Genomic DNA, 15810 nt, shown 5'->3' with positions numbered 1-15810 from the left:
CAGAGGGCCAAATCCGGCTCCTGAGCCTCCACTTGGATATTTCGAATACAACTCTCTCCCCTCTTATTTAATTACTCTTCCCTTGTTACCACTGTTAGATGCTTTTCATATATACATACATTTAGGAGCAGATTTATTAAGGTTCGAATTGTAAATTTGAATTTTCGAATTGGACTTTTGGTCAAAACTCACATATTAGAGTTGGGAATAATGCAAACTCGAATTAGAATTCAAGATTTATCAAACCTTGACCCTGCTAACAACTTGAATTTGATTATTCACCACCTAAAACCTGCCGAGTTCACGTAGAAGTCAAAGGCAGAGGTCCAGTGACCTATTTGAAGATGTTAACAGCCTTCCTGACATTTGAGTTTAATCAAATTCTATTCGAATTCGATACGAGTTTTCGGGTCGGTAATATTCATTTTAGAGTTTTAGATGTTGGAGTTTTTTCTTAAATAACCTCCCATTCGAGTTTTGAGTATATTCGAATCTATTAGAGTAAATTCACGGAAATTCAAAATTCAACCTTTGATAAATCTGCCCATTATATACATCTGGTCCTCCGTCTATTGTTAAACTCCAGCTGTCTGCACCTCCGGACAGCTGGAACCACTTTTGCTATTCTTCTCTCTTTTTCAACAGAATACTATTCAGATCTACTACAATTAATTTCACGATAATAGAGATTTCATTTTATAGGTCCAGCGTGTCTCACTAGGGATGGGCGAATTGTACCGAATTTTAAAGTCTATGGGCGTCAATAAAATTTTGTCGGTGCGCGTCTTTTTATTTTGACGCACAAAGCCATACAAGTCTATGGGCGTCATTTTTTCGCGAAACAAGGCGAAAAAATTCGCCCATCCCTATGTCTCACATAATAGGTATTTTGATGTCTGGTGCCCCAGTTAATGAGTATATGAAACATCCCAAACGAGACTCTGACACTGAGGAACTATTTTTCCTTACTGGCTTCTAACCCACATATATCTATAAAAGGCTGACAAATAGGTAGGCTTGTAACCAAAAATAGTAATGTGTTGAAACAAAAAATAGAGGAATTTCACTGTATCTCCAGATATTACTGAGACAACAAATACTTATTTCAAGGGTCACTACGCCCAACAAAAAAAAAAAGATTGATTTGAATTGACCCACCAGTTATTTCTATCTGCTACTTGTCAAAATGTTCTCATTGAAGCAGTCTACTCAAAAATCATTTAAACATTAATAAATTCCAATATGATTTTGCCTCCAATAAGGATTAATTATATCTTAGTTGGGATCAAGTACAAGCTACTCTTTTATTATTACAGAGAAAAGGGAAATCATTTTTAAATATTTAAAATATTTGATTAAAACGAAGTCTATGGGAAATGGCCTTTCCGAAATTCTGAGCTTTCTGGATAACGGGTTTTCTGGGTAACGGATCCCATACCTGTACGTTTTAAATTTCTGTGCGCAGGTCAGAACTGATACAGATATGGGACCTGTTATCCAGAATGCTCGGGATCTGGGGTTTTCTGAATAACAGATCTCTCCAGAATTTTCTAGTAATGCCTTAAGTCTACTAGAAAATCATATAAACATGAAATAAACCCAATAGGCTGGTTTTGCTTCCAATAAGGATTAATTATATCTTAGATGGGATCAAGAACAAGTTACTGTTTTATTATTACAGAGAAAAAGGAAATAATTTTTAAAATTGTGGATTATTTGGATAAAATGGAGTCTATGTGAGACGGCCTTTCCGTAATTCTGAGCTTTCTGGACAACGTGTTGCCGGATAATGGATCCCGCATCTGTACAAAATTTTGTGTTTTCGCAAAATTCTTTGTGCACACCAAAATTTGTTGTGCGCGCTGGCCTCAAAATGTATATATGAGAGCAGACCTTAGAGGGAACATTGTCAGGAGCTGTTCTAAAGGCAAATACTGGTAGATACTTGGAAATAATGTGCTTTTTCATACATTCCCTAAACTGTTCTTTGTTATGCGGTTTATTTGGCCTATTTCATGACCATTCCCTATTTCTATGAGAACAAAGAGGCTAAATAGATGGAATATTAGATTATAGTATGTAAAGAAAAGAGACTAGGAGAATAGAGGTTGAGTGAGAAGAGGAATAAAAATAGTATAAAGAGTGGGCCCCTGGTCTAAGATTAATTAGTGGGCCCCTAGTCAAAGGTTTTTGGGTGGGCCCCTGGTGTCCCAGTCCGACACTGGGTGGCACCATGGGATTATGCACGAATCCCCGTGCAATTTTGCAACACATTATATACAGTAGCTGCATGAAAGCCTGGCAGTTTTAGAAAGTGCCAGTCACATTATATACAGTAGCTGCATGAAAGCCTGGCAGTTGTAGAAAGTGCCAGTCACATAATATACAGTAGCTGCATGAAAGCCTGGCAGTTTTAGAAAGTGCCAGTCACATTATATACAGTAGCTGCATGAAAGCCTGGCAGTTGTAGAAAGTGCCAGTCACATTATATACAGTAGCTGCATGAAAGCCTGGCAGTTGTAGAAAGTGCCAGTCACATAATATACAATAGCTGCATAAAAGGCTGGCAGTTGTAGAAAGTGCCAGTCACATAATATACAGTAGCTGCATGAAAGGCTGTCAGTTGTAGAAAGTGCCAATCACATATACAGTAGCTGCATAAAAGTCTGGCAGTTTTAGAAAGTGCCAGTCACATTATATACAGTAGCTGCATGGAAGCCTGGCAGTTGTAGAAAGTGCCAGTCACATATACAGTAGCTGCATGAAAGCCTGGCAGTTGTAGAAAGTGTCAGTCACATTATATACAGTAGCTGCATGAAAGCCTGGCAGTTGTAGAAAGTGCCAGTCACATTATATACAGTAGCTGCATGAAAGCCTGGCAGTTGTAGAAAGTGCCAGTCATGGTAAGCGTGGTTGACAGAATGCCGCAGGCAAAAGAGTAAGACTCACTGTGCTCTCTCTTGTTTTGCCATTTAATTACCTTTAGTGAAGTGCAATAAAACAACTAGACGAGACATTATGAAAACTCCTCTGTGATAAGGATTGATTTAATTGCAATCACCACGGCATCGAGCCTCACTAGGCAGCGTGTTGCCCTTTAGAAATCTGGTTCAATGAAAGTGATAACTAAACTGCGATGCATTGCCTATAAATGGTTCCAGCAATGTATTTGCCTTTTATCCAGAAGTATCAGTACTGGTTTGCTTCCACACACTGCATACCTCCCAACATTTTGGAGAGGAACAAAAAGATTTGCGGGCTGTGAATTATTTTGACCACACCCATTTTTGTTGCCACACCCCTAATTACCATGTCCATTTTACAAAAAAAGTATTTGAACTATTCTGGGCTGTCTGCCAAAAGCCAATTAAATTAGACACTTTGGGGCACATTTACTTAGGGTTGAATATCGAGGTTTAATTAACCCTCGATATTCGACTGTCGAGGTTAAATCCTTAGATTTCGAATATTGAAGTCAAAGGATTTACCGCAATTCAAAGGATTTTAATCCATCGATCGAACGATTTTCCTTTGACCAAAAATTTGTTAGGAAGCCTATGGGGACCTTCCCCATAGGCTAACATTGCACCTGGTTGGGTTTTACTTGGCGAAGTAGGGGGTCAAGTTTTTTTTAAAGAGACAGTACTTCGACTATCGAATGGTCGAATAGTCAAGCTATTTTTAGTTCGAATCATTCGAGTCGTAGTCGAAGGTCGAAGTAGCCAATTCGATGGTCGAAGTAGCCCAAAAAACTTTAAAAATTCGAAGTATTTTTTCTTCTATTTTTTCACTCAAGCTTAGTAAATGTGCCCCTTTGTATCTTTTTCTGGCTGTTCCGTGCAGCAGATCAAAGAGAAACTCGGGACATATCAGTATAAATCTGTGACTGCGGGTTGAGCTGTCAAAATTGGGACTGTCCTGCTCAAAATGGGACAGTTGGGAGTTATGACATTCTACTACCGCTATTATCACTGCTGTGCAGGCCCAGCGTAGAGCACCACTTGGTCATGCATAGACTTTAGGTCGCAGATATAGCAAGGCTTGAATTGAAAATGCAAAGTAATAAAAATTAGAATTTCGAGCCATTTTCGTGTAGTTCGAGTCCAAATTCGATTTGAATTTGAAAAAAAATTGAAAATTCGAATATCGAAATCATGTACAGTCTCTTTAAAAACTTTGACTTCGACCATTCGCCATTTAAAACCTGCCGAATTGCTGTTTTAGCCTATGGGGGACCTCCTAGAACTTATCTGCAGTCAATTTGTGGACTTTGAAAAATCCACCAAAAACTTTGAATCGAATTCGATCGAATACGATGTTACTTCGATTCGAACAATTCGAATTCCACCAAATATTGACCCACAGAAAAAAAACTTTGGTTGGTCTTTTTTTAATTTCAATTTCGAAGTTATGGGAGTTCAAAAAAACTCCCATTACTTCGAAATTCGATCCTTGATAAATGTGCTCATAGCAGTGAGCTTAATGAACTATGGCTTATGATAAAGCAAATAAAGAGTCGCTGTTTATACACAAACAACATTAATCGGGAATGCAGGGAGTAAAACTTGAAATAAAAACAGGAAGGCAGGAAGGATTTGGTGAATTCTTACCTTTAGCAAAATGGTTTGGTAGCCATGGGGAGACATTTGATCCATATTTGTTGGACTGAAACCAGCAGGAGACCAAACTGAAATGATCTAATGCAGAGGTTGAATATGACAATCTTGATTGTTCCTCTCCTCATGCAGATCTCACTAAACTCAATGGCTCCCCCAATAGAGGCTAAAGAAGTGAAAATATAAATGAAGATGAATTCTGATTTCCTCTAGGCAATTCCCTCGGTGAACCTTTTGAAGGAATTAGGCATTAGTATGGACTTTTGCCTAATTAGCATGCATACTTCTGCAGGTGTTCCTTGATAATGTGAAATAATACAAAATAGACCCTAATAATCAGCAGTGAGCAGCGCTGTTCAGCTTTTTACATACAGTCATGTGAAAAAGTTTGGGAACCCCTTTTTATTCTTTGGAGTTTTGTTTATCACTGAGCTTTCAAAGTAGCAACTTCCTTTTAATAGATAACATGCCTTATGGAAACAGTAGTATTTCAGCAGTGACATAAAGTTTATTGGATTAACAGAAAATATGCAATATGCATCATAACAAAATTAGACAGGAGCATACATTTGGGCACCCCAACAGGGATATTACATCAATACTTAGTTGAGCTCCTTCTGCAAATGTAACAGCCTCTAGACCTCTAGACCCTCCTATAGCCTTTGATGAGTGTCTGGATTCTGGATGGAGGTATTTTTGACCATTCGTCCATACAAAATCTCTCCAGTTCAGTTAAATTTGATGCCTGCCGAATGGACAGTCTGCTTCAAATCATCCCATAGATTTTCCATGATATTCAGGTCGGGGGACTGTGACGGCCATTCCAGAATATTGTACTTGTCCCTCTGCATAAATGTCTTTGTAGATTTCCAAGTGTGTTTAGGGTTATTGTCTTGTTGGAATATCCAACCCCTGCAGCGTAACTTCAACTTTGTGACTGATGCTTTAACATTATCCTGAAGAATTTGTTGACATTGGGTTGAATTCATCCGACCCTCGACTTTAACAAGGGCCCCAGTCCCTGAATTAACCACACAGCCCCACAGCATGATGGGACCTCCACCAAATGTCACAGTAGGTAACAGGTGTTCTTCTTGGAATGTGGTTTTCTTCTTCCACCATTGTTGTCAGGAGAAAGAGGCTGTTCTGATATTCTTCTGCTTAGGAATAAAAATAGAAACCTTAAGGTGGCCATAGACTCAAAGATCCGCTCGTTTGGCGACATCGCCAAATGAGCGGATCTTTCCCCGATATGCCACTAACGGCATGGCTATATCAGGGGTAATTCGAATGTTCGGCCGTATGGCCAAACGATTGAATTACGATGCGCCAAGCGGCTCCGACGGGTCGGTCGGTTAAAAATCAAACCTTCCCGATCGATATCATGGCCAGATATCGATCGGGAAGACTCGTTGGAAGCCCCCATACACGGGCAGATAAGCTGTCAAATCGGTCCAAACGAACGATATCGGCAGCTTTATCTGCCCGTGTATGGCCACCTTTACTCACATTTTTCCTAAGCAGAAGAACATCAGAGCAGCCTCTTTCTTTCTCCTGACAACTTCCTTGACTACTTGGTGGTCAGACTGGTGCGAAACTGAACAGCAGGTGGCGATGTTGGAACAAAATTCATTCACATCTGTCCCTTAATATCTTGGCATAAAAACAAATTAAATAATGAACGTATATTACAAAAATGCTTAGCATAGCACCCTTGTGCTTCATTTATTTACATAAATGTACATTCACTTATTTTAAAGGTTTAATTATCCTTTAAGTCAAAAAGGAAGGAAAATAAGAACAGAAAGAAAAGTAAAATTAAACATGGTTAATATAGTATAATAATATAATAATATTTGTATATTCGTAGAAACCAAATTCCAAGTATATCTTTCAATCTTCCCAGACTAGGTTTGATTTACCTGAAGGAAGATGCAAAAAAGTCTATTGGTACGGTGGAAAACATGATTTTTGAAAACTTTTTAGGTGTATGATCGTCCGATTTACATAATGAATACTGTATATAGTGCAAGTTGCATTCATTGACTCATGCCTGTCTCTGTCTGTCTGTCTTTCGCTATGTATTTGCTTTTTTTTCCATATTCTACACTCGTCTTTTTATTTCTATGATAGCTAACTTCATATTTATTCATATTCTCAGCTGCTGTTGGAACATTTGGAGTGTTTAGTGTCACGGCATGAGCGATCTCTAAGAATGACGGTGGTGAAGAGGCAAGCCCAGTCGCCTGCCGGGGTCTCCAGTGAGGTAGAAGTCTTAAAAGCTCTCAAGTCCCTCTTTGAGCATCACAAGGCCCTTGATGAAAAGGTAAAAATCAGGCCTCTCTGCAAGTAGACATGCGTATTTTATCATGCCGGTATATTAATTAAATATGGAATAAGCTGGATAATTTTTAGAGGTTTCTTAAATGCTGGGAAACCTTCTATTCTTCTACCTTCTGGAGGGTTGTAACTAACTGGGAGTAGTAGTTGGAAGTATTTCCTATAAAATAACATTGAGTTGTGCTTCTGTATCTTATTGGTTGACTTTCCTTGTTCCGATTGGTTGAAGTTTTTATTTTGTGCCTGGATACTTGTGGTTTATTTCCAGATTATTTGAAGGTGTCATTTCCCCCCATTTTTTATTGCTATATAACATTAGAAATAGCTGATTGTCAAGGCTAGCTTGGTGACTAAGCTACAGGGAAGATGTATATTGTTCCATTTAGCCTTGGTTTTTGTAGGCAGTCATATATATGTGCTTTGTGCTGCTGAACAGATCGCTGAGCTGATGGAAAAGCAATATGGGAAAATGACATTTTGTTCTTATGATGACACTGAGCTTCAAGGGAATGTATACAGATCAGTGGATGGGCCAAACTTCATGTGGAAAGCACCAACAAATGTTCATAGTGGCAAAAAGCATCATGGGAAAGTAGGTTTTCTCCTGGCAACCTAACTGTATAGGGAAGAATCTAGTTCTTTTTGGACCCCAGTCTTCTTGGGGAGTTTACCTAGATGTGTTCTTTTTGGAGATTGCAGGTCTAAGCCCATCTAATAGAGTCCTGCATGGGGTTAGGTATCCACGGGTATCCAACAAAGATGCGGGCTTGATGCCACCCTTGTCATTCTTCCAGTTTTTACCCTTTTTGGGGAGATTTGGCACCGGAGTGGCATCATTTCTGGGCAGATGTGACGCCACTTCCGGTTTCTCATGTCTCCCGGGTCGGAAGGTTAGTTGGTCTTTTGCGGGTTGGGTTTGGGGGTACGGGTTTCAAAAAATGGACCCGCACAGGACTCTACCATCTAACACCTGTTTCTCTGATGTTAACACCTGGGTTGCTCAGGGTGATAGGACTAATAGTTAAGTAATAACTAAAGGACCAACATTTGGATGTGCTTGGTCTTTCTTAATTCACCATATGAAACCTGTCCCCTACCAGGCCCGGACTGGCAATCTGTGGGTTCTGGCAAATGCCAGAGGGGCTGCTGTATGGTCCCATAGAAAGTTACCATCAAATGGGTTGGGGGCTGTTTGGGCCTCTGCGTACTTGGAATGGCAAGGCCTATTTTGACTCCCAGTCCAGGCCTGTCCCCTACATATGGTATTCATTATCTGTGTTTATATAACTTGATGTACATAAGTTTCTGACAAATGACATGGAGTTTGTTTATTTTGTGGTAGGTTCGGGAGCGACTTCGTGTGGCCCTTGAGAGGGTGGCCGTACTGGAAGAAGAACTGGAAATATCTAGCCAGGAGGTAAGGTTGTTTAATTACAGAATTCCTACTTTAGACCACAGTGTAAGCCCTAAATGGGTCCCTGATCGGTGCAGGAAAACCATGTGAATGAATTTTATGACCTTGGAGACTTCTTCCAGCGCCCGAAGGATCAAGTATCAGTAGCAACAAAAAATGAAGAAAATGTTTTAAAGGAATGGCAATGCTATATACTGTTGCCCTGCACTATATATTGCTTCAGAAACTCTACTATAGTTTATATAAACAAGCTGCAAGGTCACACAGCAGCTTGTTTATATAAACTATAGTAGTACTTATCTGTTATCTACTGTGTATCCTGTGCTTGAATGGCTGCCCCCATGGCTACACAGCAGCTTGTTTATATAAACTATAGTAGTACTTATCTGTTATCTACTGTGTATCCTGTGCTTGAATGGCTGCCCCCATGGCTACACAACAGCTTGTTTATATAAACTATAGGAGTACTTATCTGTTATCTACTGTGTATCCTGTGCTTGAATGGCTGCCCCCATGGCTACACAGCAGCTTGTTTATATAAACTATAGTAGTACTTATCTGTTATCTACTGTGTATCCTGTGCTTGGATGGCTGCCCCCATGGGTACACAGCAGCTTGTTTATATAAACTATAGTAGTACGTATCTGTTATCTACTGTGTATCCTGTGCTTGAATGGCTGCCCCCTTGGCTACACAGCAGTTTCTTTATATAAACTATAGTAGTGCTTATCTGTTATCTACTGTGTATCCTATGCTTGAATGGCTGCCCCCATGGCTACACAGCAGTTTCTTTATATAAACTATAGTAGTGCTTATCTGTTATCTACTGTGTATCCTGTGCTTGAATGGCTGCCCCCATGGCTACACAGCAGCTTTTTTATATAAACAATAGTCGAGTTTCTGAAGCAAAAACACCAGTTTTTACCAGTGCAGGGCAAGACTACATTATATGGTCATTCCTTTAAAACACTTTCATTTTTTGACGTTACTGTTCCCTTAACAGATACTGAACCTGTTTGAGTGATCGGTATAATGGGAAGGATCTAATTGTTCTCATTAATTGCAGTCTATTTCACTTCGGGAGCAGCTTGCAAGGAGAAGATCAGGAATTGATGATGGTGGTAAAGATGGAGACTCACAGAGCTCGGTATGAAAACATGCACATTTTTATTTTGAATTTTTTTCTCAAAGAAAACATGAAACTATTTTGGGAAAAATATTGCAAAAGGCTGTTTTTGTGCTCTATGAAACTAGAAAAATCTCTTTTGATTTCAACAGTGTCATGTCTTCCACGAGGAAAGGTGAAAAGGTGCAAAGCTTAGCAGGTTTTCTAACTGCAAAAATGTGATAAAAATCAGTTAAATATATCCGTATGCATTTTCAATCTCTAAAAAAATGTTTTTTTGTCAGGTCAAATTTGAAGCACTATATAATTTGTGATATATTGAAAGATATTTTTTTCCCATGGTTTCCATGGGTTTCCATAGTGGCTTTTTATAGAGCAACATCCCAAAACAAATGCCCTTTCCCACTTTGATCCCAATGGTAGAACCGTCTTTTCTGATCTTCCAGACCATATTAAATGGCTCCTCTCATCTGGAACTACGAGGTGGAAAGGAATTAGAGCTGGAGGAGATGCTGGAGAAACAGAGGCTTGAGCTGTGCCAGTTAAAGGAGAGGTTAACCATGATGTGCCGTCAAATGGCAGAGCTTGAAGAAGAGCTAAACACAGCCCAGAAAGATGTCATAAAATCAGAAGAGGTCAATTCCAAGCTTCAAAGGGACCTCAAGGAGGTAAATATACTGTTTTTACCAGTTTTTCACTGTCCACCAGATTAAGAACCAGGTCCACCAGGTGCTCAAGGTCTAGGGCAGGGTTCCCCAACCTTTTTTACTCGTGAGCCACATTTAAGTGTAAAAGGAGTTGGAGAGCAACACAAGCATGAGAAAGTCCATGGGGATGTCAAATAAGTGCTGCGGTTGGCTGTTTGGTAGCCCCTATGAGGACTAGCAGCCTACAGGAGGCTCTATTTGGCAGAACACCTGGTTTTGATGAAACCAAAACTTGCCTCTAAGCCTAAAATTCAAAAATAAGCACCTGCTTTGAGGCTACTTGGAGCAACATCCAAGGGGTTGGTGAGCAACATGTTGCTCGCGAGCTACTGGTTGGGGATCACTGGTCTAGGCTGAAATCTTGATGAAAATTACACCTCATGGTGTGGTTGCTCTATGGGTGCAGGCATCAATGTGCTATGTAGGCATCTGATGGTAACAGGGAATAAACCCTCATTGCAATATGTAGAGACCACTGGAAACGTGTTCTTTCTTGGCTGATGTCAACCACATTTTGTCTGTAGTGGCAACAATAATTAAACCAAATTTATATATGACAGGTATGTGTAGACAGAGTGATATAATAAATATGTTCTTAACCCAATAGTTAATTGGGTTACAATAAACAAGATGGAGTGAAATAGGACCCCAGCTCTGAAGAGGATTCTCTTTACTACTGTGTTTGCATCCACATCTTTTGACAGGCTCTGGCACAAAGAGAAGATATGGAGGAAAGGATAACCACTCTGGAGAAACGTTACCTTAGTGCACAGAGAGAAGCCACTTCGCTCCATGACGTCAATGACAAGCTGGAGAATGATCTGTTAAGCAAAGAATCCCTGTACAGACAGGTAATGAGCAACAGAAGCTTCTATTTCATACATAGATAATGGAATCACTCCCTAGGACATTTATGGTGGACATGGGATTGGGATGGACCTCTGGTCATATTTTATTGATAGGCCTATAAAAGTACAACTGATTGCCTTCCTAACACCATATAGAGGGGCAGGTCTCTCAGACATAGTCCATTATGAAAATGCACAGTAACTTCATTTAAATGGTCTATTAAAGGTAATCTTGATGTGTTACTTTCATCTCAACTGTGTGTAACAGCAGGCAAAAGACCACATACTTGCCTTGTGACAACAACACCGCAATATTATTTCATTTCAAAAACCATAAGGTACACACATGGCCTTCATTTCTATGCAGGCAAATTCAGGACATCTTTGCAACAGGATCTGGACAAACTGACACTCTGAGTGGCTAAGTGTCAGATGAAATGCTGTTAATTAATGTAGGTTATGTACCTGGCATGAAAAAATATGCAAGGCACTTATACCCTCAATTGGACTATATTAGGGAAACCAATAATGGAGAAGATTCCATCTGCAGCTGCAAGGGCAAACAAGGGTTTGAGCTGTATTAAAAGGGGTATTGTTTTGCAAGAGAATAGGGATATATTTGCCTTTTACAAAGTACTGGTAAGACCCCATCTGAAATATGCCATGCAGTGTTGGCCTCCTGTGCTCAAAAAAGGATATTATTGCATTGGAGAGAGTCCAAAAAAAGCTGTTTAAGAGCATGGAAAGTCTTGGTTATAAAGAAAGACTGGTCAAGTTAGCACCCTGGACAAAATGTTGATTAAGGGGAGATATGATAACATAATATATACATAAATATATTGAGGAACAATACAATAAACTCATCAGTAGGTCCTTACAGAAACTAGCATCGAGGCAGGTTTTATTTGAACCAGTTGAACTTGATGGATTTGGGGCCTTTTTAACCTAAATTAAATTTCTGCTGCAGCTTTACTGGTCTGAAATGGGGGTCACTGACTCCGGCAGCCAAAAACAATATCTCTTTGAGGCTACAATTTCATTGTTCTTGTTACTTTTTATTACTTTTTGTTTTTTTAATTCAGACCCTCCCTACCATTTATATTCCAGTCTCTTATTTAATCCATTGTCTTGTAGCTAGGAAAAACTGGACCCTAGCAAACAAATAGCTGCTGAAATTCCAAATTGGATAGCTTCTAAACAAAATGCCAGTATATACTCGAGTATAAGCCGAGTTTTTCAGCCCCCAAAATATGCTGAAAAACTCTACCTCGGCTTATACTCGGGTCAAAGGCAAAAACGGTCGCCGGCACCTAAGAATAGTCGCCGGCGCCTAAGAATAGTCGCCGGCCTCCAAGAATAGTCGCCGGCATCCAAGAATAGTCTCCAAGAATATTCGCCGGCATCCAAAAACGAGACGCTGGCACCTCCAATGGGAGCAGAAACCCTCAATTTTTTGATTGAAACTTACCAGAAGCTGCTGCATTTCTCACACTAGGCTTATACTTGAGTCAATAAGCTTTCCCAGTTTTTGGAGGTAAAATTAGGTACCTCGGCTTATACTCGGGACAGCTTATACTCGAGTATATACGGTATTTAAAAGAAAACACAATAAATAAATGAAGAATAATTGCAAATTGTTGATCACTGTCTACATCAAACTAAGTATTAAAAGGGATTCTGTCTTGATTTTAATGGTGTAGTTTTTATTTTTAAATTACACTGTTTACACTGCAAATAATTCACTCTACAATATAACATCGTATTCCTCAACCAGCAAGTGTATTTTTTTTTTAGTTGTAATATTGGTGTGTAGTCGCATCTCAGGTCATTTTGCCTGGTCATGTGCTTTCAGAAGGAGCCAGCACTTTAGGATGGAACTGCTTTCTGGCAGGCTGTTGTTTCTGCTACTCAATGTAACTGAATGTGTCTCAGTGGGACCTGGATTTTACTATTGAGTGTTGTTCTTAGATCTACCAGGCAGCTGTTATGTTGTGTTAAGGAGCTGATATCTGGTTACCTTCCCATTGTTCTGTTGTTAGGCTGCTGGGCGGAAGGGGTGATATCACTCCAACTTGCAGTAAAGTGACTGAGGTTTATCAGAGCACAAGTCACATGACTGGGGTCACCTGGGAAACTGACAATATGTCTAGCCCCATGTCAGGTTTCAAAATTAATTATAAAAAAAAAACTGTTTGCTCTTTTGAGAAACAGATTTCAGTGCAGAATTGTGCTGGAGCAGCACTATTAACTGATGCATTTTGGAAAAAAAACAGGATTTCCCATGACAGTATCCCTTTAAGATAAAGGTGAACTACCCCTTTTAACATAAAGTGAACTGTTTGATAGTTTATTGAGCTCACAAATATTCTTGAGTGTGTACCTACTACTTATATAGAGGTATTCATAAATACAGTAGTGTACGCCTGTGGCTGCTGGGAAGGATAGTTCAACAAAAGCTGAAGCACCTTCCTCTACCCATTCCTGCCTTAGACTATGACTTGTGGGTCATAAGCCAATGACTGCAGCCATTAAGTTATTGCCTGGCAGTTGTGTGCTATTGATTAGTACCAGTTCAGTGAAAGGGAAGTAATCACCATTGTACATTAGATGGAAGCGCAATGGGAGTCTGCCAAGATGTATTTTAGATTTATGGCCAGAGAGTCCCAGGGCTGTGATGTGCTCTTTATCGACCATTCATCTTTAGCTTTGCTGACTTGTAACTCCTTCCGCAGAGTGAAGAGAAGAACCGGCAGTTGCAGGAGTGGCTGGAAGACGCCAAGCAGAAATTGCAGCAGACCCTGCAGAAGGCGGAGACTCTGCCTGAGATCGAGGCCCAGTTGGCCCAACGAGTGGCCGCTCTCAGCAAGGTACATCCCTGTATCCAGAGAAAATGTCTTTTCATTAATCATCCCTACACTGTCACCCAGGCAACATTTATCTATTTTCCTTTAATATAAATCATTATAGGAGAGAGTAAAATAAATTCTAACAATACTTACAAGTCCATAAGCCATACGATGGTCCTAGATGCTTTATAACATGGCACCCAAATTTAAAGGAGACATAAAGGATACATGAAAAAAAGCCTAATTGTGTAGGTAATTAGGAGTAATATATGGTGTTGCTTTTACATGATGCTAAAAATCAATATTGTCTTTAAAAATAGCCCCTTTATTACAGCTCCCTATAGATGTTCTCTGGTCCCTTTCAAATGTGGGATGGGCGTGTTCTAACGGACCCTGCCAGAAGCACAGTAGGAGGGGGACAGCAAATCACAGCCCTGCTTCACACAAGCAAAGACAGGCATCAGTTCCCTATCAGGTCCTGCTAGCTGCTTATTGGTTCCTGACCTACAGTGCAGTGAGCTGAGACCCGCCGACTCCCCTGCACAGCCTGGGAATTCAGGGAGCAGGAAGTGGAAGAGAAGGGTGGGACTATTAGGGTTTTTGCAAAAATATTCAATAAATCAGTCTGAAACACTAGTAGAAAATCTTTTAAACATGAAATAAACTAGGGATGCACCGAATCCACTATTATGGATTTAGCCGAACCCCCGAATCCTTCATGAAAGATTCGGCCCGAACCGGATCTGAATTTGCATATGCAAATTAGGGGTAGGAAGGGGGAAACATATACTTCCTTGTTTTGTGACAAAAAGTCACGCAATTTCTGTCCCCGCCCCTAATTTGCATATGCAAATTCAGTTTGGGTTGGCCAGAAGGATTTTCAGATTCGGCCGAATCTGAATCCTGCTGAAAAAGGCCGAATCCCGAACCAAATCCTGGATTTGGTGCATCCCTAAAATAAACACAATAGGTTGGTTTGGCTTCAATAAGGATTAATTATATCTAAGTTTGCATCAAGTACAAGTTACTGTTTTATTATTACAGAAAAAAAGGAAATAATTTTTTTTAAAATTTGGATTATTTGAATAAAATTAAGTCTACAATAGGGGGTTATTTATTAAACTCTAAATGCCAAAAGCCTTAAAATCTGAATTTAGTGGGGAAAACCACAAATTTTTCAGATTTTTTATAACCCGAGGATAAAAAAAGTCAAAATCCAAAAATCCGGCATCTCAGACCTGCCGAGGTTGCATATAAGTCGGAGAAGTCCTGAAGTTATCGCGCTGGGTTTCATGCAATAATCCAAAAATGTTTTGGTTTTCAGGCAAAATCAGAAAAATTTGTATGATTAGTTTTTCCACAATTTTTTCCCGCAAAAAAAATTTCGGGAACGTATATTGATAATTACGGGGAAAAAACCTGTGCGGATTTGGTCGTTTTCAGAAAATATTCCGATAAATTCATACTTTGATGTGAAATGAAATGAGCCTTCCCGGGAGACCGCCTTTCTGTAATTCGGAACTTTCTGGCTAATTCGTTTCCGGATAATGGATTCCATACCTGTGGTCAAATCCAGGCTTAAGGTGGCCATACATGCACCGATATTATTGTAGGAAAATAATTTTCGTACCATATTCGGTGGGTGTATGTAATGGAAATCGGTACTCACATCAAAATGACGTCCAAGATGGTGACTCCCTGTCTCTCCATACGGATCCTGCTGGTCGCAGTGCTGTGACACCAGCACCTTCCCGCCTGCCGATTGGTCACCCACGTCGGAATGGACACTGGCGTCAGAATGTGCGCCAGCGTCATGACGTCATTGCGTCCAAACTTTTGGCGCCAAGTCTGGCCTATTTAAAGCAGCCTGGACACTGCGAATCTCTGTGTTTCGAATAAATTTGCGAAATTCG

General features: G+C 39.9%; 1 protein-coding gene across 3 annotated transcripts in view; it reads left to right on the top strand.

Annotated features, from left to right (window-relative positions):
- Positions 1-15810, top strand: part of LOC108705384 (liprin-alpha-3-like) — a 95880-nt gene that overhangs the window by 45321 nt on the left and 34749 nt on the right. For all 3 annotated transcript variants that reach the window (XM_041571648.1, XM_041571646.1, XM_041571647.1), the window contains exons 4-9: positions 6778-6942; positions 8299-8373; positions 9437-9517; positions 9943-10164; positions 10908-11054; positions 13784-13918. In XM_041571648.1, the coding sequence (XP_041427582.1) occupies positions 6778-6942; positions 8299-8373; positions 9437-9517; positions 9943-10164; positions 10908-11054; positions 13784-13918 (825 nt within the window). The remainder of the gene's footprint in view (positions 1-6777; positions 6943-8298; positions 8374-9436; positions 9518-9942; positions 10165-10907; positions 11055-13783; positions 13919-15810) is intronic.

This window comes from Xenopus laevis, chromosome 7S, assembly GCF_017654675.1.
Source record: "Xenopus laevis strain J_2021 chromosome 7S, Xenopus_laevis_v10.1, whole genome shotgun sequence".
NCBI classification, from domain to species: domain Eukaryota; kingdom Metazoa; phylum Chordata; class Amphibia; order Anura; family Pipidae; genus Xenopus; species Xenopus laevis.
The sequence above is the reverse complement of the archived record's forward strand: the minus strand, read 5'-3'. Positions and strand labels throughout refer to the sequence as shown.